Raw genomic sequence first — 25,340 nt, 5'->3', positions numbered from 1 at the left:
CCCCCACACACACACACTTTTCCAGGAATATGCTGTGTGTGTGTGTAAGTGTGAATCTGGACCCAGTTCATTTTTCAGTTGTGAATAATGAACCAGCTTGAAGATCATTATTCAAAGATAAAAAATGAGCCAGTTTTCATACATTATATATAATATATTATAATATATCTGAACATTAGGTACTTGGTTGAGCATCATACGATTATGAATCAGGTTAAAGATAAATATAGAAGGTGCTGCAATTTGTCCTGGGTACAAGATCAGAGACCTGAAACTTGGTACATTTGCTAGTTTTCTTTATTCCAAGAAAAATAGCAAAGGGAACTGCTATAATTTGTTGTTTGTTACATGTGTTTATTTCTGATTTATTTCCTAATATAAGCAAGTGTTTCATAGGCCAATTACATCAGCATCTAAAATCTTCAGCTGTATTCTAATGTGCCAGGCATTATAACAAGATGTAATAAGATACAGCTCTTGCCCCAGACAGTCTCTAAATTAGGGGTTAGCAAAATGCAGCCCACAGGCTGGATTCAGCCTGCCAGTTGATTGTATCTGGCTGCAGCTACTCCTGTGGTGCTCCACATGGGGCTGAGCCTAGCTTGGGGCAGCCCGCATCCACTGACCTGGCCCTGGCCAGCATGCACAGCTTCTAGTGGGGGAGCTGCTCCTGGTGCAGCTGCAAAATCCTGGGTGCTGCTTTGCTCCCCTCACCTCCCGCAGCAGCTCCTTCTGCTTTTGCTGTGCCACTCTTGGCTTGGAGGAAGCTTCATCCAAGTGGCTCCTGCCCCAGCATGCAGGGTTCTGGCCCCAAATCTTGGCTGCCTTCCACCGATCCTGCCTGCCTGGCACAGGCAGCCAGAGTAGATGGAAGCCAGCCAGGAGCTTCAGCTGGACAGCTCCTGCCCCAGCATGTGAGACTCTGGCTCCAGCTCCAGCTCTCTGCTGCCTTCCACCCATTCTGCCCGCTGAAAAATGTGTGCGCTGGCTGGGCCAGCAGGTGAGGGCTGGTGTACAGTATGAGCTGCCTCGGGTGGAAGCAGTCAGGGCTTGGCCTCATGCAGAGTGCATGGGGTTAGCTGTAGACTGCAACACCTGGGTGAGTGATGAACATGCCCCCCGCCCCCTCCTCTCACCCCGAGCTGGCTCCTGGGACCCTAGTACCTAGGCAGCCACCCCCACACATGAACACATGCCCTGCTTGACCCTTCCCCACACCCCTCCCAACAGGGCAGGGGGCTGCCTTGCAACCCTGCCCCATGATCCTGGCCTTGCCAGCCTGTTTCACTCCTGAACACTGTTCTCCGCCTGCCCACAGACCCATAGGGTGTTTTGGTGAGTTGTTGTGGTGGGGAGGGTGCTGACTTGGCCTGCAACAACTCATCAAAACTCCCTCTGTGGTCCCTGGGTCCAAATAATTGCCCACCCCTCATCTATATAGACCTTGCAGAAAAATTATCACTCAGTGGCTGCACCTACATGTTCATTAATGTGCCTTAGATACCGCTCATTTAGTTTAGTACTTGCTTAATAAAGTACAAACTAACTAGAGTTACTGCACAGTAGTGCCGGCACACAGATATTTTGTGATGCTTAATGTTTATTAGCCTAGTAAACTGTGCTAATAGCCTACTGCACAGTGTTTTAACCTTCTCGCTCCTGTGCAGTGTTATTAGGCTAATGCACAGTAAGCGTCTCATGTAGAAGCATCCACTGTCATTTTCATGGAGAGAGGTTAACAACTTTCCCTCATGACACAGCAAATCTCTGACTAAAGAGCTGAACATATCTCCCAAGCTCTGCTCCAGTGCTGAATCACAAACCTATCCTTCCCATCTACTGTTTCTTTCAGTTTTCTAAGCAGCTACCACAAAAAGAAAGACTAAGAAGTATTTGAACTGATCCTATTTTCCCCTCAATAAAAAAAAGGTAGTCTGTAGTATCTTAACTATTATTGGAGGCATCTACACATGCATTTTACTATGCAGTTGGCTAATTAGCACCGCAGTAAAGTGTCACCATCTATACACATGGCACGACTAGGCCTCAGTAAACTAATTAACTCTGCTGTAGGATAGTACTGCCCAACACAAATACTATCCTACAGTGGAGTTTAGTGGGCTGCAACCCATGTGTAGATGGGAGCCAGGGCTGGCTGGGCCATGAGAGTGCTACAGTGTAGGGCTGCCTGCCAGTTAGCCCAACTGTAGCATACTTGTACCCCAGCCAGACCCTCCTCAGCAACCTGAGCCACAGCAGAGCAGGTCTAGGCTGGCAGGCTGAGCCTCCAGGTCCCCTGACAGCCAGGGCTTCACCACTCTAGCTCAACATGCTGTTATCCTGGGTGCACATGTAAACACTTCACCCAGGAGCAATAAACTTCAGTGTAAACTGCTCCAGAGTTTATTCAACCACACTAATTGCACATGCACGCGCATCTACTGTTTAGGAAATGTTTTTGCAACAACTAGTTCAATATCCAGTTATTGACTAAAGTGAAGAAAAATTCAGTGCATATTCTGAAATGCATATGTCTACTTGAAAGATTAAGCCAACTCTGTTAACTGGATACGCTGAATAAACAGAAAATAAATGATAAGCAATTGGACACTTGAAAAAAAAATAGAAACCAAAAAGGTAACACAAACAAATTGAATTTTACTTGGTATGTGAAATGTTTGATGAACTTGGTTCCAATATTAGATGCCTTTTTCAGAGGTGTAGCTGATGCTATCATAAGCCTTACAAAGCCTGGCCAAGATTTTCATAGATTCATAGATATTAGGGTCTAAAGGAACCTCAGTAGGTCATTGAGTCTGACCCCCTGCCCTGGGCAGGAAAGCAGATGACCCCACCTAGGTGCTTGTCCAGTCTCCTCTTGAATACCCCCAGGGTAGGGGAGAGCACCACCTCCCTTGGAAGCCCATTCAAGATTCTGGCAACCCTTACTGTGAAGAAGTTCTTTTTAATGTCTAACCTAAATCTGCTCTCTGTCAATTTGTGGCCATTGTTCCTAGTTACTTCAGGGGGTGTCCTAGTAAATAGAGCATCTCCTATTCCCTGTTGCCTCCCCCTGATTAATTTATAGGCAGCCACAAGATCACCTCTCAGCCTTCTTTTGCGAAGGCTGAAGAGTTCTAGGTCCCTCAGTCTCTCCCCATAAGGAGGCCTGCAGGCCTCTGACCATATGAGCGCATCCCTCTTGAAGTGCAGTGCCCAAAACTGGAAGCAGTACTCCAACTGCAGCCTGACCAGTGCCTCATAGAGGGGAATCATTACCTCCCTGGACCTGCTTGTCATGCATCTGCTAATGCATGATAAAGTGAAGTTAGCTTTGTTGATCACTTCGTCACATTGATGACTCATGGTCATCTTGGTGTCAACTATGACTCCAAGATCCCTTTCCACTGCTGTGCTGCTGAGAAGGTCACCCCCAGCCTGCAAGTGTGTTAGTGGTTCTTTTTGCCCAGGTGTAGCACTTTGTACTTGTCTTTGTTGAACTGCATCCGATTTTATTCTGCCCATTTTTGCAACTTGTTCAGATCCACCTGGATCCACTCCCTACTCTCTGGTGTGTTAGCTTTGCCCCATAATTTGATATCATCTGCAAACTTGGACAGGGTGCTCTCCATGCCCTCGTCCAAGCCACTGATGAAGACATTGAATAGCACCGGTCCCAGGACCAAACTTTGTGGAACTCCACTTCCCACATCTTTCCAGGTCAATATCGACCTGTCCACCACCACTCTCTGGGTGTGACCCCTAAGCCAATTTGCCACCCACCTGACTGTAATCATCTACATCACAGCCTTTCAGTTTATTTATGAGAACAGAATGAGATACCATATCGAACGCCTTCTTAAAGTCTAGGTAGATGACATCTACCTCGATTCCTGAGTCTAAGCATTTTGTAACTCAGTGATAAAAAGAAACAAGGTTAGTCAGGCAGGATCTACCTGCAATGAATCCGTGCTGATTTCCTTTCAGCATTATTTCCCCTGCTGGGCTCCCACAAATGTGATCCTTAATGATTTTTTTCTGAGTAGTCTTGAAAATAGGGACCACATTGGTCCTTTTCCAGTCCTCTAGGACCTGACCGGAGCACCATGAGTGCTCAAACCGCTGTGCCAGCGGCTCTGCTGTGACACTGGCTAATTCCTTCAGCACCCTTGGATGAAGTTCATTTGGTCCCACTGATTTGAACACATCCAGCCCCTTCAAGTGCCCCTTCACCAAGTCTGTGCTAACAGTTGGTGGGCTTGTGTCCCTCCTGTGTCTGTCTATGATCCAATTAGGGGATTTGTCTTGGTCTGTGTCTAGGAATACAGATGCAGAGAACTCATTGAAGAGCTCGGCTTTATCTCTCTCCCACCCCGCAGTCACTAACAGCCTTAGTTTGTCCTGTAGGGGTCCTATGCTACCCTGTGCCTTCCTTTTGCTCCCTATATACCTGAAGAAGGACTTTTTGTTGTCCTTAATTTTTGTAATTTATAATTACATTTCATACGTTTAGTATGTAAATGTAATGGTGGTAACATATTTTTCTCAGCTAGTATAGAAAGGCTAGTCTCACTTTACAAACTATATTGCAAAATTAAACTATAGATTAGAGTCTGATATTAATATGTGGTTTTTACATAGGGAGTAAATGTAAATGAAAGATTGGACAATTTACTCATATATGAATGAATTAATCTGAATGTAATTGCAACAAGTACTAATTTTTATCAAGTACAAATGAAATTTCTTATTGCATCTATTTAGTAGCACTGTGCACTCATATTAGTAGGTCAGCTCAGTGTAGCTGTTACTAGTAGGTGCATATGCACAATGGCTTCTGCTCTTAAGATATGTATATATCTTCCAATGATCTTAATGCATGACAACATACTTTTTGGAGATCTAGCAAAACAGCGATGGCTGTTCACTATTTTAGTGTCTCTCCCCAACTAATCCTAAAATTATTCTGAACTGACTGATTTTAACTTAATTACAGAGATAAATAGTTTAACATTGATAAAAAAAGAGGAATAGAGATTATGAAAGGGTAAAATAATTCATCCAGAACTCTGTGGGTAAGGATTTAGCTAAGGGGTAGATGTCAATGGGCTATTTGGCTTGAGGAGGTTATAAAGAGAGTTCCTCAAGGACTGGTCCTGAGTTCAGTATTCTTCTATATTTTCATTACTGACCCTGGCACAACAAGTAGAAATTTGCTGATGACATTTAGTGATGACATGAAATTGGGAGGCATTGTCAGTATAGAGGAGGAGCAAAATATTATCTCAGAACTATTCAGTGACTTTGAGAACAGATAGAATGAAAATGGAATGAAATTTAATATTGTAAAGTGCAAGAACCTCCACTCAGGAACTGCAGGCTGGTAGTTCTTCTAGCATTAAGAGGGGGACTTATTGTCTAGAAATGACAAAGGAGGAGAAAGGCCTGGATGTATTAGTGATCACAGGATGACAATGTGGTACCAATGTGATAAGGCTCTGAAAAAAGGCAAATGAGGTCTTCGGATGTATCAGGCAAAGTATTTCTGGTTGAGATACTGGAATAATACTTCACTATACAATACCCTGGTGAGACCTATTCTAAAACAGAATGTACAATTATGGTTGTCGATTTTTAGAAAGATTAATACAAGCTAGAACAGGAGCAGACTGAATGATATGATAATTAGGGGTGTGGAAAGCTTAAATAGGAAACATGATTTACAAGAGAAGGTTGGAGTAACTGAGATTATTTAGTCCGGAGGAGAGAAGAATACATGAAGGGTGGTTATGAAGAAAATGATGACAGACTGTTCTCTGTGGCTGCAGGGAACAGGACAAGGAGTAATGGTTTTAAATTACAAAAAGGGAAATTTATATTAGATATTAGGAAAAACTTTCTAATTTTGAGGGTGGTTAAATATTGGAAAATACCTAAAGAAGTTGTGGAATCTCTATCTTTGGAAGTTTTTAAGAGCAAGTTAGACAAACCCTTACCTGGAATGGTTGAGACAGGAATGACCTTGCCTTGAGTAGGGGTTGGACTAGATAACTTCCTGAGGTCACTTAGCACTATTTTTCATGGTTCTTTGATTTGTCATAACATGCTAGTATTTTCCATAGAAAAGAAGCTATTTGGTGTGATCACTGTTGATAACTATCAGCTGTAGTAGCAACCCTGATCATGTCTATAGCCATACCTTTCGAATTTAATCAAGTATTGCAAACTTCCGCATGTGGGGGGAAAAGAATAGGAGAAATTCAGGGAATGCTATATGCTATGGACTCTATCTTGCAAGGCAATGCAGAACTCAAGCCAGAGGCTTGCTCAGTTATTTGAATTTAAATATGGGTTGAGCAGTTTTGGAGAGCTGAACCCCTTGCAGGATTGAAGCCTGTGTACAAATGACTACTGATGAGATGAGATGTAAAACCAACGCTCTTATACAGTCATTAAAGATCCCATGACACTTTTTATAAAAGCAAGACTGTTAACCCCAGTGTCCTTGCCAAATGCTAACTTGGTTAATTACATTCTTTTTTCTTTAATTCTTCTTGCACTTTTAATTATAGTATTATTCAATTCCAGTACCACACTGTCACTGGCTGTGCCTTAACTATTTGCTAAGGAAAGAGCTATTTTTTCTTTAGGGCTGGCTACATTTCAGAAGTGGATAGATTTCATTATAGATGTGTTTTTATATAGGAGAGTGTATTTGCTATGTACAAAGTACTTAGGCATTCATAAATATTTACTTGTCTGTCTATGCACCTAAACTGAGGTTAAGTATTTATATTTTTGGGAGAGTATTATAGAGTCTATCAGGTTTAGTGGTGCTACATTAAAGTAAATAACGGAAAGCATGTAAGTGTTAGAATTTGCTATTAGGTTATTTGGTTATTTGTTTTTGTTTGTTTGTCTAAAGCAGGTATGTCAAACATGGCCTGATGGATGGATCTGGCCCATGAAGCTGTATGATCCAACCCATGGGTCTTGGACTGACCCCACATACCTCATATGGTATGTGGAGCTGGTCTTGTCTGTGGGCTGGACCTGGTGTTATGAGCATGTAACCAGCATGGGGCACATGCTGCATGCAGCACTCCTGCCAGACTGGCACTGCGTGTTGACTCTGGGGCCAGTCTGGATCGGGTTCTGTTGGAGCCACTGAACATGACTGGTCCAGTGGGCTGCTGCACACAGTGCGTGTCCTGTGCCAGATTCTTGTGCTACATGCAGCACCCACCGTGCTGGGTCTGGCCCTCATTCTGCCTGGAGTATAAGCTTTGGAGTGGGGCTGACACATACTGCCTGCAGTGCAGGGGTTGACACGAGGATGGTGCTGCTGTTGGCATCCCACTGGACTGGCCCTGTATGCTGGCTGTGCCATGGCCCAATTCAACCCACACACCAGCCCAGAAACCCTCATACAACTCCCAGAACTACATGAGTGTAACATCCCTGGTCTAAAGCAACTTCAAATACTGAGAGAACTTTAACAATTAATCTAAATTTCTAAAGAAGTTTAAAATCATAGCTCATAATTTCTGGAGAAGGAAGGTAGAACCACTCTGGAAGATCACCTAGATTTTAGAAGAAGAAGAAGGGATAGGACCTTTGACTTCCAGACTTCCTTTCCTAGCTTTCTCACTAGCAGTGTAATAATAATTTGTATTTACATAGCACTTTACAGGCATGTATTTCATTTGATTTTTTTCAACAATAAATAAATATATTTATCCTAGTTTTACAAGAGGAGAAACTGACACTCAAAGAGGTTAAATAACTTACCCACAGTCACAGTACAAATCAGATCTCTAAGGGCCTTGTTACATGGTAATTTTGGGCAGCTCCTGGGACTCTAAATACTTGGATTGTCCAAACATTAACACCTGAAATTAGTTTTAAGCACTCATTAGCTGGCTCAAAGTTATGACACTCCAGGGCAGGATTATCTCTGATCTGTGTTACCCAGCTCATTTTACACTAAGGTGTGGCCACTAAGCTACATGTTAGTAATGTAAAATACCTCACCTGCCCTTTGTCCGCCACTAGACCAGATTGGGACTACTGCCTCCTTGCCCCTTCCTGACCCCACTTACTAGTGGCTACCCGCATTGTCTGTCCCAGAGGACCAGGCAGGTAAGGGTTAACCTGTCTTCCTGGCTGCCACTAGAGCTGTGCGAAACTTCAGGTGCTGGTTCGATCCAGAGGAGATTTGGCCTGACTTTGGCAGTTGAAACTCTAAATCTGAATTGAATCAGGAAACTAATAACAAGGTCTGAATTGATTTGAAGCTCTCCAAATCAATATGGAAAAGATTTGTTTGATTCAGAGATTTTGGCCTACCTGCCACCACCTCTGCTGCAGCTCTCTGAGCTGAACTCAGCCAGGAGATGAGCAGCCTGGGCTGAGTAGGCAGGTTAATCCTTCCCTGCTTGCACCCCTGGGTCAGACAATGGTGACAGTCGCAAGTAAGTAGAGCAGGGGGGCAGGGATGACCCCCAAGGGACTAGGGGGAGGCAGGGATCCTGGGGGCCAGGGGGCAGAGGGGCACCCAGAATAGGAAGGGGAGGGGATTTTTACCTTTTGGTCCTTCAGGCCCCTGCTGGCCTGAAGTGTGACTGCTCCAAACTCAAACTAGAATTAACATTGATCAACATTTGTGCAGCTCAGAGAGTAAGGTGTAACAAGGTCCTAAGAACTGAAGCTTGCTCCTAATCCTCTGTAGTGTAGTGTGTAGCATAGTCATTTTAGAAAAGTACAAAGTGGGTATAAACAGATATTTTGATTTACTGGTGTTTTACACCAACTTCAAAATAGCTTAGGACTGATTCCATGAAAGGATCTAGATGTTATAACACCTAATTTCGCAATCCTCAACATTATAACACCTAACTTTTTGAGCTCCTTATACAATGTCTGGAAGAGTAAGGCTCCTCAGGAAAGGCTTGACAAGAGGTAGCACAAGCAAGGGGGAGCTGCTTAGCCTAATTAATAGGTTTAATTAATACTGAAGTGTGAAACATTGCCTTTCCCAGGAGTTTAGGAAGCTAAGTCTTGGCAGCAGGGAAGTGCCTGTATAATAGTGGGATTCACAACCTACAATCTTTAGTAATGCCTTTTTTCCAAGATGTTGTCAAAGGAGGTGATGACAGCACTACTATGTCTAGGGATAAGAAATACAACTTCAATATACTCCTCATCTGTTGAGTTCAAGCCCACAACTTTTATGTCTTTCAAAAGTCTCCTAATCACCTGGAAATAGGCTATTGTGGGTGGTAATACTCACTACTTCTATTGAAATTCTGCCTCTACAGAACATAATTCAATATGCATTGGGCTGGTGAGAAAAAAATATGATATTGTGGTCCAATGGTTAGGGCGTTTGCTTGGGAGCATGATTCTGGTTCTGGCAGCCTTTGGTGTCTCTCTTGATTTTTGTTCTTTCCTTTCCAAGTGATTTTGGAGGGTAATTTGGGGTAATTCAGTCTTGCCAAGGTGTGTCTCGCATACGGTGTCTTAAGACTCTGTTTTGACACTTCCTGTTTAACACACATATGGGATATTTAAGAGAGTGAGATGATTTGGACTGCACCTGCACTTCTATTAGTATATGGATGCCATCAAGGTGTGTTTCATTTTTGTTACATATAGATGGTGTTGTGGCTCTTCTTTCCCAGTACCTGGTTGTGATTTCAGCATGGATGAGAAAAAAAACTGTCTGACACTTAATCTGTATGAAACAAAGATGATGATCGTAAGTTGGGGAAGATCCCGTGCCTTGTGCATCCATTGTACAGAAATGATTTTAGCCTATCTTAGGGACTGAAGACATTTGTCCACCTTTGTTAAAATGTGTGTCACTATAGGTATAGTTTTGAATTGCCATCTGTTCTTGGACTGCAAGCTTGCAGGCACAGGATCTTCCCCTTGTTGGGGAAGCCAGTGGGCCATTTTTGTATTGGCATCTGCTTAGATATTGTATGACATTTTTTCTCAGAGTTGGACCTTGTTATAATTCATGATTTTGTGACTGGATTGTGAAGATGCTGACTTTATTTAGATGATACAGATGGCTTAAGTATTGAGAATTATGAAGTGATCTTAAATTTATCTTGTGTTTGTCATCCACTCTCTTGTCATCTACAGCTTCTTATTTTTGTTCGTTAATGGTAAGAGTAGCATTACAAATTATAGTGTATTTACTGCTAATATGTTTTTGAACACATTTATAGAACTGCATGAACTGTTTGTATGCAAGAAAACTCATTATTTTTTTAAATAGTTAACATTTCCTAGCCATTCAGAAATCAATTAATATGACTCCTTATTATGGGCCCTGGTCAAAAGCCCATTGAAAACAGATTCATATTGATGTAGGGAGGTTTAGATCAAACCCTGGATAACCAGGGAAGTCATCTTCATACGGCTCCAAAGGGCCAAAGTATGCTTTAATTGCCACTACATTAGGAAGTCTCTAAATACATACTTAGAGCTAATATGAGTTCAACTATTATAGTTATAGTATGACTTCAATAAAGACTTAACAAAATTAAAACTAGAATGAGTATTGTAGTACTTGTTGGTTCACTACTAAGGAATGAAATACAGGTGCTTAGGGTAAGAATGCTCTTAGCTTTCAAATCCTTCATATTAAATGTTCCTTGATTCAAGTAATACTCAACTGAATTCTGAACATTCTTTAAAATTTATTTTCATTGAGAGATCAAATATTTAAGCGGATTTTCAAAACTGGTTTGACATGGTGATTTCTAATGGTGTTTAGGAATTCTCAGCCTCTGTAGTTGTAGACTTTTACATAAGGTGCTTAAAGTGTACAGGAGATGTTATTTGTGTAGGTTCAACGTGTATGCTGGTAGTTTCATTCTGTGACTGGTTATTAGGAGAATTTCAGGTGAACTAAACTTCCAGGTGAAAAATTGGAAACATTAAAGTTTTCATAGATTGTAAGGCTGGAAGAGACCTCGGGTCCAGCCCCCTGCACCAAGCAGGAAAGATAACTGGGGATCAGGTGACCCCAGCAAGGTAATGGTCTAGTCTCCTCTAAAAAAAACTTTCTCATTAGGAAGGAAGTGAGGCACTTGAACAGGTCACCAGAGTGCTTGTGGAATCTCCATCTTTGGAGGTTTTTAGGACCATCTAGACAAAGACTTGGCAATGGCTGGGATGATATAGTAGGGGATGGTCCTGCTTTGAGCAAGGTGTTGGACTAGATGACTTCCTGAGGTCCCTTCCACCGTAATATTCTATGATTCTCTTAAATTTTCATATGTAAATATATGCACTTAAGTCAGGGGTGATGCGTAGGGGGTGCATGCAGGTGCATGTGCACCCCCTATGCGTGGCGGTGCACCCCCTGTAAAAAGGCACCGCCAACACTGTCGGCAGTGCCTGCGGGTGGTTGTCACTTGCCACCCTGCTGCTGGCACCACTGGCAGTATCTGCAGGCAGTCCCTGATTGCCCCTGGCCGCTGCTGCCGCTGCTGGTAGTGCCTGCGGGCAGTCACCAACCTGTGATCAGCACTTGCCACCCTGCCCCCACTGCCAACAGAGCTGGTGGCATCTGCGGGAGCTCCCTGCTCCTGCCACCACTGGCACAGCCATGCCCCACCAGCCACCGTGGGCATGTGCCATTCATGACTTGAGCGCTCAGGGAAGCAAAACAATAAGATGACTTGAAATAGATCAAAAACTAGAATTTCTGTTCTGCAGGAAATTCTGGTACCTCTCTTCCCTCAAAAAGTAAACAAAAAAACAAAACCTCTACTTAAAATGCTTTGTTTTTTTTAAATTAAATGTATTTATGTTAGAGACATGGAACGAATAATGTAACACTAGCATGACATAGATAAGGGCTGAACAAATCTTTCAAAAAGCACCTCAGCCCCAACAGCTTGGGGATACAGGAGGTCCATTAAGGAATGCAAAGAAAGAGTTAAATAGGGGCTCAGAACAGAGCTTGCCAGAAATTTTGTTGGAAACACACTATTTTGTTGAGCCTGAAATTTAGTTTGAAACAACTCTGGTTTGACAAATGTTTGCCAAATCTAAGATAAGGTTCCTGGGTCCAGAGATTGAGAACAGACTTCCCTGGGACCAGAAACTTGTGTTTCTTGCATCAATTTTCTACACATCATGCTTTCCAATTCATATCAGGTATGGCTGTCTCCACTTCATAACTGAACCAGGAAGGACTTTTCATCAGTGATCTGCTTCCTTGATGGTGGAATCTTGTTTTGGCCATCTGATACATCCTCCTTAAAGAACTCTCCATTTCTGTTTTTATAAATCTGTCCAACTATTTCTTAATCAGTTTCACTAATAATTTTTGTCAGCTTTGAAAAATTAGCCTTCTTAAAGTACCAGATATGTTTTACTGTTCGGGATTGTCCTTTGTTTGCCCATAATAAATGTAGTTAGGATACGTTCACTGTTCTCTATGGATTAGCAACTTCCAGTCCAGTGATTAATTCATCCTTATCCAGCATAATGAGAAACAGAAGTCCTTCATGACATGTCTAATTTTTTTTGTGTTAGAAAATTGCTTGCTATATTTTCCAGAAATTTTAATAATATTTTTATCTGGTTGAATAGGACCACCAGGAAACATCTCCAAGGTGGAAGTCCCACAGAATAATATAACTTTTCTTCCTGTATATTACAGTCAGATGCTTAAGAAGGAATTCACCCTGTTCTCTAGTTTGATTTATTGGTCTCAAGCCCAACCAGAATCTTACCCTTGGTTTTGTTAGTTAACAAACTAATCCACAGTTAATGCAACCAAGTCCTGAAGTTCTGAGATGATCAAAACTCCAAAAGAAGTAACAGTGTCTTTATTAAAGGACATAACTGTCCTTTTACCCATTCTGTCATTTTTAAGTCTGTTATAACCAGAGATGATAATATTTTAATCATGCTAATTGTCCCTTTAAACCATCATAAAGGCATTTAAAATGGGAGCATTCATCCATTAAAATATGATAACCTGTGCTAAGTACCCTGTAAATGTCTTAAAGTTATGCCAGTTCAAGCAGGGGGAATCTTTGATCTGCTTTACCCAGGTCATTCCAGGGTTTTGTTAGTCTACTCCAGGGAAATAAGATGCTCTATTTTTATTCCTCCAGCATCCCAGGATGCATTGTTCCTTACACTTTGCACTCCTTTTCTCCATGGGCAAACTTTAAACTCCCCTGCAATCTACTGCCCATAGGGGTGGTGCTGGCTCTGGTCATCATCCCCTTCTGCCCCTAGGGCAGGGGTGGGCAAAATGGTGGATCCAGCCGGTAGCCGGACTCCATTTCCCAGCACCCCTTGCCCACATGGCTAGGGCTGGTCTCAATGGAGACCTGAGCTGCAACTGTGCTGTGATAGTGAAGTGATAGTGATAGTGTGATAGTGATAGTGAAGTGTGCAACTGCTAGGGTATGTGGCAGGAGAGGGCAGGAAGCTGTTCTGGAGCCCCTGGCAGTGAGAGCAGCTTGGTCCAGGGTCTGCACACTTGATCTGCAGCCTGCACACTGTGGGCAGGGACATGCAGGCAGCAGATTGTGGCTCTGCCCTAGCACCTTGCAGTGGTGACAGCCTGGTACGGAACTGGGGCAGAGCTGCAATCTGTTGCCTGTGTGCTCCTACCCCAAGCATGCAGACTGCAGATCATGGCTATGCCCTGGCCCCAGACCAAGCTGTCCCCACTGTAAGATCCCAGGCCTCCAGAGCAGCCCCCTGCCCTGCCCTGCTGTGCACCCTGGTAGTGCAGCTGGGGCCAGTCTTCATGGCAACCCCAGCCTTGCGCTATCACAGTGCAGCTGTGGGTAGGGTCTCCATGGAGACCAGCCCCCAGGGGCAGTTGGGAAATGGAGTCCCCTGCTGGCTGGATCTGACCCATGGGCCAGACTTTGCCCACCCCTGCCCACTCTGAGGACTCGGATGCAGCTCACCAGTTTTCTGTGGATCAGTAACCTCCAACATGTACCAAAATGTGGCTTGTCAAGGCATTTTGTGTATATGTGTGCCTCGGGGCAGATGACAGGGAAGCTGCAAGGGGCCTAATCCTTGTTGTGGTAGTGCAGCCCCAGCCCCTTCCCCACCATCTGCCCCAAGGCACGTATGCATCTGCCACTAGCAATGAGCTAGGTCAGGGCTCTATGGACCCTAAGCAGCTACTTGCAGCCTCCCCACCACCTGCTGCAAGCAGCCTGGGCTCTGTGATGGGTGTCAGGGCCTCACTCCCAATTCAGTGAAACATGCAAAATTTTGGCCCAAGGCCTATATATAGTTGGGTTTTTTTTGGGGGGGGGGTTCCCCCCACACTTTTCTCTTCACTTTTTCCCCTTGCCATTCACTACAAACCATTTTTTTTTTTAAAGACTGTTTTCCTCCCATCCACAACTCTGGCAGGCTCCTGCTCATTATAGAATGAGGGAAGCCACATTGTAGTGTCTCTGCCTCTGAGCTGCATGCCACCCGCCTCGTCCACTGCTCTCATCCCAAAGAAGGAAATGAGTCCTGGCTTCTGTCCATGCCCCTGCTCACCAGTCCCTCCAGGCTAGGGACAGCAGTTATACACAAACCAGTTTAAGTGATGAGAAACTGGCTTAAACCTGTAACAAAACATAAGTTCAGTGCACATAAACCAGTTTTAAAATGGCTGAAACTTGTTTAAGATAAACTTAGTTCAATGTAACATTAGACTTAACTGATTTGGGTCAAACCACTTCATGTAACTTCTGTCCCAGACTCCTTCCTGGTTTAAGTTAAACCAGAGTCCTCCAGCATCCCAGCATACTCTGCAGCCCTGAGCTGGGCTGTGCTCTCTGATCCAGAAAGTAGGGCTTGCCCCACCCCTCTGCTCTCTAGCCTGAGCAGGGGTGGGGATGTGCCCAGAAGCATCCTGGCATGGCCCAGTTAAGGCGAAGTGGGCAGGGAGGGGGTTACTTCTTCCCTCCTTCCCCTCCACACCACCCACTGCATCCTGGGTCTCCTTGTGCAGGCAAGCCGGGGCTGGCAGATCCCAGCTATGGACCCCAGAGGCAGAAGGGACAGAGGGAGGAATTAACCCTCCATCTTAATGGGGCCATGCTTCCCACTCCTGCCACTGCAGCAGCAATGGGATGAGGAGGGGCAGCAGCCTCTGTCAGGGTGCCCAGGAGGGGGTTTATTCCCCTCTTCCTTCCCTGTCTGACCAGCAGGGACAACAACCATCTCAGCATGGCCCCATTAAGGCTAAAGGGGCAGGAAGGAGATTAATCACCCCCCCCCCCCACTGGCGTACCACTGGGAGCCAGGGTGGAGCAGCTCCCCCCCGCCAGCCACTGCAGGGTGGGGAGGGGGACTCTGTGCAGTGCTGGATAGGGGCTCTTCCCCATTCTCCCCTACCCCTGCCACTTCAGTGCAGGGAGGGGGGCTCTGTGCGGTGCTGCCCAGCCTGATCCAGCCCAGCCTGGGCATGGGGAGTGGCTGGTGCTGAGCTGCAGCTACTGAGGAGGGCCCAGCAGCCCAGGCCAGCCCCACTCAGCCTCAGCTGAGGCATCTGCATGGCAGGGCCAGCCTAAGCCACAGGGGTGGGGCCCTCTTCAGTGGCTGCAGCTCAGTGATAGAGAAGCTGAGCCCTGTCAGTGAGAGCAGCCTGGCTTGGTGTGCATGGGTAGTGGTTGGCTGAGCAGCAGGCTACCAGGGCCAGCTCAGAGGCATAGCGGGGGCTTGTGTATCCAGAGTGAGCCCCTGTGGCAGGCACCTGCTGGGCCAGAAGAGTCATAAAAGTCCTTCTCTGAGGCCAGGCAGCACTGCACAGAACCCCCCTCCCTGCCTTGCAGCAGTGGGAGAGAGGGAGGAAGAGGAGGGGGAAGAATCCCCCTCTGGGGCCAGGCACTGGAGCTGTGTGGCCAGATTGCTCCTGGCTGTCAGGGAGTTACTGTGGCAGTCAGGGATCTCCCCCTCTTCCTTTTTCCTTGTCATGGGAGTTTGGCCATGCCCCTGTCTGGCCATGCTTCCTCTTCCCCCACCCTCTGAATCCTGCAGGCCAAGGTCAGGGTTTAACCCCCTTCTCAGTCATACTCAGGTCTGCTGGGGCCTGGCCACACCCCTCATGCCCCCAGCTCAGATTCCCTGTGGAAGGTAAGGGGAGCGTCCCCAGATTTCCAGCTTGAGATACTGCATGTGTCTGCAGTTCCAGAATGAAAAGTGGATGTCTGTTCACTTGCAAATCAGTTCAATTTCTTCAGGTTAGACTAATTTCAATGTCTGTCCCTATCTCTAGTGGCAAGTTAGTTCTGCAGGTCTGAGATGGCATTAAACCTTAACCTGTGGCTACTCTGAAAATGTTCTAACTTTCTAAGGTTTCTAAACCTTAACCTGTGGCTACTCTGAAAATGTTCTAACTTTATGTGGCATAGCATTCCACAGATATAAAATATTTTAAAGATAACCTGTGACAGTCCCTTTATTTGTTGTCCAGAGGAAAGAGTACTTATTTTTCCTATTGTCACAAATTATCTATGCTGATTTCTTCATTTAGGTTTAGGGTTTTTGGAACTTGACTAACAAAAACCACAGCACTGACTCCTTGTATATTGGTCCAGGTTGGAAGACAGCTTTACCCAGAGGTTGCACAGGCCATAAAAAGAAATAATACTGTCTTTCATTTTTTTCCTCCTTGTTTCTCGCTCCACCCTGATTTTGTCTGAGGAGTTGGTGTGGATCTCACAGTTGTTTTCTATGTTTAGTTATGTCAGAGGAAGTGATAATTAGTGATGAAGGGTTGATTAAATAGTAGTGGAAGCACTGACTCAAACAGACATTACTCTATTTCTAGAGTTTCAGTTTTTAGGATTTATTGAATTATTCAAAGAAAAAGTACTCTTTAGTGGCATTATCTGAAATTCCTAAGACCATATCTCCAACATTTTTGTTTCTTTTGGAATAACATGCTACACTTTAGAAAGAACAGAACAACCATAATAATATAGGTTATCACAGACATGGAACAGATCAGGTTAGCTGGTCTATCCTTGTAACAGTGCAGGATTTTTACCTTATAACATATTTTCTACTTCTCCCATTTTAAATCTTGCATACAGTTAGGCCTTCTACGCTTTAAACTGTTTATGCTCTAACAATTTAAAATTAAAACTTGATGTCCAGTGGCATGGTTAAATATTCACTAGAGACTAAGTTAAGATTAGCAAGGTTATTTTCCCTTTCAACTGAACTCATGTTTGAAGTGTAGTTTCAGTAATCCTGTTATTGGAAATTTTGCTATAGCATTAATTCAAAATTAGACATCAGGACCATATCCTGCCTTCAGTCTGCATACAAAATTCATACAAACTTCAGTCAGCATGCTTTGCATGTGGAACAATGGCAGGCTTTGCTCTTAACTTTTAATTTTACAGTACAGGATAAGGGCAGATTCTCACAGAGCAATGGTTTTCACCCTTTTTCATTTGCAGACCCCTAAAAAATTTCAAATGGAGGTGTGGACCCCTTTGAATTATAAGTGTGGGCATTTACATACTTTTGATTGATCAGAGTAATCTTTTATGGACCCTTTGGATAGAATCTATGGACCCCCAGGGGTCCACAGACCAGGGTGAAAACCACTGCTTTACAGGCATCTCTGAAAAATAAATAAATGATGATGCATGAATATACATCTATGAAAGTGATTTTCTATAAATATTTACATTTTTTTTAACCTTTAACTCCTTCAACTTTATTCTGATTCTCTTTTTTCTTATTTTTTCCTTTGTTTCCTTAAGCTGTCTAATAACATTTTGGATATATACAACAGTGACCAGGGAATATCACCTGCTAATATGGGTCTTACAAATGCTTCCTGCCCAGCTATCCTACCAGTAAAAAGGGAAATCACAGGTAATATAGCTCTGGGATCTTGACATGTTATGATATTTATTGTAAAAGTTCAAATAATCTTACAACAAGATACTTGTTAAATGTATTTTTTCTTTAATATTATGTTACTTAAGACTTACAGAGTATGTGCTATTCCATTTAAAAAGCTGAGTAAAGATCAAGGGAAATGTTTACACTGTGTTCTCTACTTTAGCAACTTAGAAACAATGTCTATCCTGTGACTTTTATGAAAATCATGCTTCTAATGAACCTAATTATTTTAGGAAACCACGGATCCTTCCACATTTTGGCTCCTGATCAATGGTATAAATAAATTATCATCCATTAAATTTGTTCCAGGGTAGAACAAATGGCTCTTTTAAAAGCTTACAATAAGTCTATTCAAGGTAAATCTATATTAATGGATTAACAACTTTAAAAGTTACATTCAATTAATCCAAAGAATGCTAACAACCATGTACAGTTTATTAGTGTCACTCAAATGAAACAGTGAGTTTGTTCAATGTGAATATCTTAAAATCTGATTTACTCTTGCATTATGGGATATACAAATCCTGATTCACATTAGTTTATTGTAAGGACTTTTTTCTCTGATGTAAAGTTCAGTAAAGTAGAGAAAAATACTAAACGCAATGTACTTTCTCAGTATTTCTAAATGTTTTAATTAAAAATGCATTATCAATACATCTTAAGAAACCTGCCAGACACTTGAAAATGTGTTACTGGTTGAATGTAGATGTAGTGGCATTGTCTTTTTGTGGGAATTGATAAAAAGTGCTAAAGGCATAGCCTAAAAACCTTGTCTTAATGAAAAGGGGCATTGTAACAGGGAACTAGTATTGTAACTTCAACCCAAGAACTTATTTAATAAATGCTCCTTTCTGTCAGAAGCAGATACACGGGCAATGGCAAAGGAGAGACAAAAAAAGGATAACCACAACCTCAGTGAGTATATGCTCTTCAATATTATTACATGTTATGTAGAGAGAGTACAGGAAGAGAACTTGCCAGCTATCAGCTCTTTGCTGTTGTCCAAGATTAAGAGAAGAGATGCATACCTGTAGACAAAATGAAAAAAGCACTCAGTCTACAAACACAGAGAAACATATTTGTTTTCTTTCTCAAGATGAAACTTACTTTGCACTTGTACTGTTTTTTTTTCACTTGCAGAACACCTTCCCCATGTAGAATTAATTAATTAAAATAACACCTGTTTCTTTAGCACTATCTAATAATATTTGGTGCAGACATAAGTTATATTTATTGCATGATTGGCCCCTGAAAGCACTCTACAGCCATGCCTTGACACACATTTATGTCTGCAAAGTACTATAAAGGGGCTGATCACATGACAAATTAATCCTTACCTAATGAGGGACCAGATGAAGGCACTCCAAAGTGGAGCACCTTAGGGAATGTCTGTTCCCTAGGGTCAGTCTGTCAGTGCAACCAGGGCTAGGCTGATACAGCCCAGCCCCATCCCTGGTGTGGTCTGCAGGGAGGGAGGAGGGGAGGGGGAACTGTGGGCTGGGGTTTGCCCAGCCTGAGCTGGAGTGTGGGGGGTGTGGACTGGAGCCCCACAACCTTGGGACCCCCTTCTTCAGTTCAGGCCAGGCAAACCCCAGCCTGAAACTGTCTTCCTCCTCCCTCTCTTTGCAGACAGCACTGGAGCTGGTAGTGGGTGTGGGGCTGCATGAGCCCTGCCCCAATCATTGGGGGGACAAGTAGGACACATTGGACAAGTAGGCAGGCTCAAACTCCACCCTCCTGACCTAACAGGCGAACATCTGTTGAGTTGATGGTGAGGTGGAGGGTAGCTCTAACCCATGGCACTTTATGCAAAGTATCGTAAGCTAGAGCAGGGACCTGCATGTCTGTGGGTGCCTATTATGCCTTTATTTACACTAAGGGCTGCAACCAAGGTTGGCACTCTTTTGCTTGGCCTTATAAAAATAAATAGGGAGAGAATCCCTGCCCTGAAGGTCTTAGAGTGAAAATGTACAATAGCAGCAACAGGTGGGAGGGAAGTTAGTAAAGTAACTTGTCCTAGGCTACACACTGGCTGCATCTACCTGTGAAATTAATGCGATGCAATAAACTCTGGTGCATATAACACCAGAGTTTGTTGCTCATGGGTGCAACGTTTGACTGTATGCCCAGGACTGCAGTACACTGAGCCAGGTGGGAGCAACTCTGGCTACCTGAAGGCCTGGGGGGTCAGCCTGCTATCCCAGAGCTGCTCCAACTTGGATCAGTGTGCTGCAGGGGGACTGGCTGGTGTGTGCTCCATTGCAGGGGTAGCTGGTAGGCAGCTGCTGCACTGAAGCGCTTTTGTGCCCCAATCAGCTCTGTCAGCAACTACATGTGCATTGCTGTGGAGTAAAGAACTGTGCTGTAAGACAGTACTTGTGTTTACAAGTACTAACCTACAGTGGAGTTAATTAGCTTACTCTGTTCTAATAGCACTGCACATGTAGACACTGCGAAGTTTACTGTGGAGCTGATTAGGCAACTCCACAGCAAAGATTTCATATACATCATCTGTACTTACTTTTCAGTGCAGTAAGTGACTCCATTGTAAGATAGTACTGTCACTATGATGACACTTGACTGTGGAGCTAATTAGTCTGCTCCTCAGTGGGCACATCTACATGTGATGTTACATTGCTGTAGCATCCGCAAGCAAAAACCATGATGCTGCTGCTACATGGTTGTAACAACACACTCCCTCAAAATAGTGCATTGCTACGGCAACATAGAGGCTAAAAATAATCGTATGCCACCAACATAGTGCAGTATGGGCTGTTACTGCACTGTTATTTAGTACTTCCTTTTGGATTTTCCTTTTGGTACTTCCTTTTGGAAGTACTAAATGACAGTGCAGTAACAACAGTGCTGTAGAGCCATGTTTAGATGCATCCACTGAAAATGAAGGCATTAAGTGGACTTGGCCACATGATACCTAAATATCAATGTAACTTGCATTAATTTCATACACTGTTTATGCTTTAACATACACCAGTGTATGGAGGCAGACAAGATGATCAGCTTTCTCAGAGTAGCAACCACAGTGAGTACTTACTATGATGCCTTGTCACTAACTGGTGAGGGAAGTGATAATAGCTTATTGCTATATAAGCAAAGGACTGTGTCTGGACAGAAACAGACATAAGAAAGCTATACCAGTCTCACTTACATCTGTGAAGTTTTCCTCCTAATTTTCCTGGGGTAACTCTACTTTGAATTCTAGTAAATAACACCAATAAATGCATGTCATGTGCATACTCCTTTATTCACTGGTATAATGGTGGGTTACAATGTTCTTTGAGGCTTTGCTCTTTGAGTCTAGGCTGGGGCTGAGTTTATGTAACATGCATAAGGTAGAAGAAAGGGAAATTCCTGACAGACTCAGTTAGGCAGTCATCCGAATGTGGATTAAGGCAGGGCTGTTCAACTCCTAGACAGCCAGGGGCCATGCCCCACTCAGGTTGCATCAGCAGGGGCTGCACTCTGTGGGCTGCTGCTACTGTGTGGTTCCCCTTCCCACCCCCACTGCACTACAGGTGTGGATGGGTAGGGGGCAGTCACCCCTCCTCTAACTCACTGGCCACAGGTTCGCCCAGTGCATTGCACCTCAGGCTCCCCCAGCATCATGGGCTATGCTGCACCATGCTGTCCCCTGGGGCAGGCAGAGGAAGAAGAAATTGGAGAGGGGGCCTGGAGCTCCTGGCCGTTGCTGCAGCTGGAGCAATAGGATGATCAGTGGCCAGCTGGGAGCCTGAGGTCTGCAGGTTAACACCTTCTGTGGCTTATCAGTTGGACAGCCCTGGACTAAGGCATTCCCATTCTCTTCATAATTTAGTATGACAATTATGATTTGTCAGAAGCTTTCAAAGAAACATTTTGGTAAATATATCAACCCTGGCAGGATGCCAGGGATGCCAGAGCTTCTAGAGCTTGTGACTCTGGGGCAATCTTGCTATGCAAACTGCTTGAGTAATAAAGATCTCACAGCTTCTATGGTATGCGACTCCAGGCAGCTTCACCATGTTAACTCTTTTGCATTTGAGGACACTAGGGCTTCCTGAAGACTTTATGCTTGGGGTTCCAAGACTTTTCAGCTCCTTCATCCATTACAGGAAATACCCTGACTCCAGGGATTTTCCAGACTGCTCCTGACTCCACAAGATACCCTCATGTAAGCAGACTTCCTAGAGTGATCCTGAATGCACAGGAAGTGATATGAGGCAAGCTTGAGAGCCATGTCTGCCAGCCGCTCCATTTTATTTCAGAAAATGTTTTGGGGAGCATGGTCTTTGTAATGTCATGTTTTGCTTTTAATAAATTTACATTGTTCTATGGGGACGATGTAGTCAAACTGCTGTCCCTTGCATTCAGAGTGGAAGCTGGTGAGGCTTGTGATGGTTCTTTAATAGTTGTAGATGTTCATTCCTTAGATGCAGGCTGGGCCTAAGAAAACTCTCTCTCCTAAACATATTTGCTTCACACCTATAGTCCAAGTATCACTGTGCCTGAGAGCAAAGCTGTTGAACTTGACCCTCATCTTGGACCCAGGCCATCTTGAAGATGGGCCAAAATCTAATGCTGCCTTGAGGCCAGGAAGTAGGAATTGCATGGCTAACATGGCATTTAAGCTACTCATGCAGATTTCAGGTCCTACTGTTCCAAAGACAGTGCATAACTGTGTAAATTACACTAATATAGCAGAAGAGGACAACCCTCCCAACTTCTAGCCCAGGAGGCTAAGTTTAGGGCACTTACTCAGAACAATGGTTTTAAGCCACACTCACCCCAAAAGAGTTTACAGCTACAGCTTTTATTTCCCAGCAAAGTGCTTTTCTTACCACTTGTTGAAGCTGGCTGCTGGGCAGACAAGTGGAGAAGATATTTAGGATCAGAAGGAGAGCAGGCAAAAAGCAGGCGTGCTTCTGTAGGTCAGTGAGCTGGCCACTGCCTTTTAAGGACTCTGGCCCTTGCTTCTGTGCCCATTTCCAGGTGTCCATTTTATATATGTCCATTAAAACAAAAATGCAGAAACATCTTCACTAAAGTTTGCTGTGTAAATGCTACTTACCTGACTAAAAAGGAGTTGGATTTGACAAGGAGTTATAGACTTGACTGACACTCCAATATGGGGAGTCAATGCAAAGGACAGGTTTGGTGTGCTTGTGGCAGCATGTATTGCTAGGGTAGCACACTCAGAATTTCCCATTGCCTCTGTTCTGGTGGCGTCCTGACTCCTGTTATTTCTTCATAATGTAAGTCTTTCTTTTTTACTGGGACTTATTCCCAGCTTGTGTTTCTGCATATGGCCTTTTGAATTTGGCAAAGCTAAGCAGATATAGTTTTAAAATGGTCAGTTTGGAATTGGCTCCTGATTTATTGTCTTTCTCTTTTTCAGCTTGTAAACACGTTTCCTTCTAGTTTTGCCTTTCTTATTGCTATGGAGATGGCACATATGAACACTATGTAGAATGCCTGTTATACACAGTTTGGGCATCCTGTAACAGAGGATTCATATATCATAGGTCACGAGTGAAGAAAAACCTGCTTATGGTGGCTTGCTAGTGGCCTAAGTAAAAGTAGATACAATCAGACAGCTTAATCTGTGAGGTGTTGTATCTAAGGTAGGTCAGTACATCCCTTTAAAGGCAGGTATAAACTATCATTGAAAAGTCTTTTAACCTCTATGGTTGATACCTTATAAAGTACTGCAACAACTCCAAATCCTACCATGTACCTAGAAAACTAGAAAAAATGGTGTGGGAACTAGGGCTGGGTGCACTGACTTGAAGTGGCAAAAGGATGACAAGCCCATTCATAGCAATGCTTTGCTAACAAGCATACCTGAATGGTCAGAGAAAGGGAGTTGTTTTAAAGGTTATAAGCTATTCACTTTTTTCTTCATTTTTCTTCTGTAACTAAACTAAAACTAAATTGAGATGCCTTATCTGGATAATTTTATTGGACTGGTAAATCTAGGTACACTTAAACAAGTAGTTTCTGTTGAATTAATATAAATTTTGTCTGTTTTAAATTTATCTTGTTTTAAGAAAACTATTGTATGGGTAAGTTGATGCAGTCTACCTTCAAAGTAAAGACAACCATGTAATCTCTAATGCAGTGTTTCTCAACCTTTTTAGATTCAAGGCACCCCTAGAAACTGCCAGCTCTTAGTTTTCACTTGTTTTTTGACTAGAGAAAAATAATAGAACAATTTTTCTGTAGCAAAAAACACTGAAAGGCCATGACGACTCAGAATGTTTTTAACACTATGAATTCCTATTTGAAATCTCCAGGTTTATCTTGCAAGTCATGCTTACACACCTAACAGTGCTAACATTGTGTGGTGCACCGCAGCACCCTTGAAAGGATCTCAAGGCACCCCAGGATGCCATGGCACCATGGGTGAGAATTACTGCCCTAATGAGAGGTGGTGATGCAAAGGCTGAAGAGTCATCTGGAATGCCTTTACTCTGCCTTAATCAGGATGATTAAAGGGGTCCTCTTCATGTGATTCTCGTTGCTGTCAGATTATAGCAGGTGAACACAAAGGGAAAAGGAGGATTTATCAGGAGTCAAAATTTGCCCAGGCTGCTGGGAATCCTGAGTGAATGTGCACGACAGGGTCAGACTCTTCATGCTCCCCTGGAAATGAACAGAAAAATTCTACAGATCTCAGTGGCAGCAGGTTTGAGTCCCATACAGAAGGATTTGGGGAATAAAACATTAATTTCACAATATGAGCCTGATTTCATTCCTAAGGTTGGGTTCTACAATGAGAGTGTGTGCCAGCTGTCCTGAGGACCAGAGATGGTCCTTGCTTCCAAGGAAGTTCATTGGAAAGGGGTGAAATGTAGACATCAAAGCAACATGGGGCTTTCATGTGCTTTCATTTGAGGGAAGAAATATTCTTTGGACAGGACCACTCATTTATAACTAATTCAGGTGTTTCATATAGATTTTTTCCCCAAGAATGTTTCATAATGAAAGTAGAAAATGTTTCTTTTTAACAGTTGAAAGAAGAAGAAGGTATAATATTAATTACCGAATCAAGGAGCTTGGCACGCTTATTCCAAAGTCCAATGATCCGTGAGTTCAACAGTCATTTCTATAATAATGTTTATACTTTAAATACAGGGGGAAAGGTCTGAAAATATGCCATGAGAGTTGCTCATATGATGCAGAATCTTGCACCTCCTACATAGCTTATTTATTTAAATCCAGTTTAGCAGGTCTGATAGACACCAAAAGTTGTTAAACCACTGTCAGCTTTTTGGAGGCTATTTTGAGAAGACTGTATTTTAGCTGTGCACTTCTTCAGAGAGAGGTCTCCACACTGAGGGGAAGAAATGTATTGGGGAATAACCGCTGTGCTTGTTTATAGTCTCACTAGATTATAAAGGTAGAATGATCGTAGGGAA

General features: G+C 43.4%; 1 protein-coding gene across 2 annotated transcripts in view; it reads left to right on the top strand.

Annotated features, from left to right (window-relative positions):
• The window catches only part of TFEC (transcription factor EC), a 67,456-nt gene that overhangs the window by 29,685 nt on the left and 12,431 nt on the right, over nucleotides 1-25,340 (top strand). For both annotated transcript variants that reach the window (XM_014519946.2, XM_025204152.1), the window contains 3 exons: nucleotides 17,781-17,895; nucleotides 18,784-18,840; nucleotides 24,933-25,008. In XM_014519946.2, coding sequence (XP_014375432.1) covers nucleotides 17,781-17,895; nucleotides 18,784-18,840; nucleotides 24,933-25,008 — 248 coding nt within the window. The remainder of the gene's footprint in view (nucleotides 1-17,780; nucleotides 17,896-18,783; nucleotides 18,841-24,932; nucleotides 25,009-25,340) is intronic.

This window comes from Alligator sinensis, unplaced genomic scaffold, assembly GCF_000455745.1.
Source record: "Alligator sinensis unplaced genomic scaffold, ASM45574v1 scaffold65_2, whole genome shotgun sequence".
NCBI lineage: Eukaryota > Metazoa > Chordata > Crocodylia > Alligatoridae > Alligator > Alligator sinensis.
Note: the sequence above shows the minus strand (reverse complement) of the source record. Positions and strands in the feature narration are given on the sequence as shown.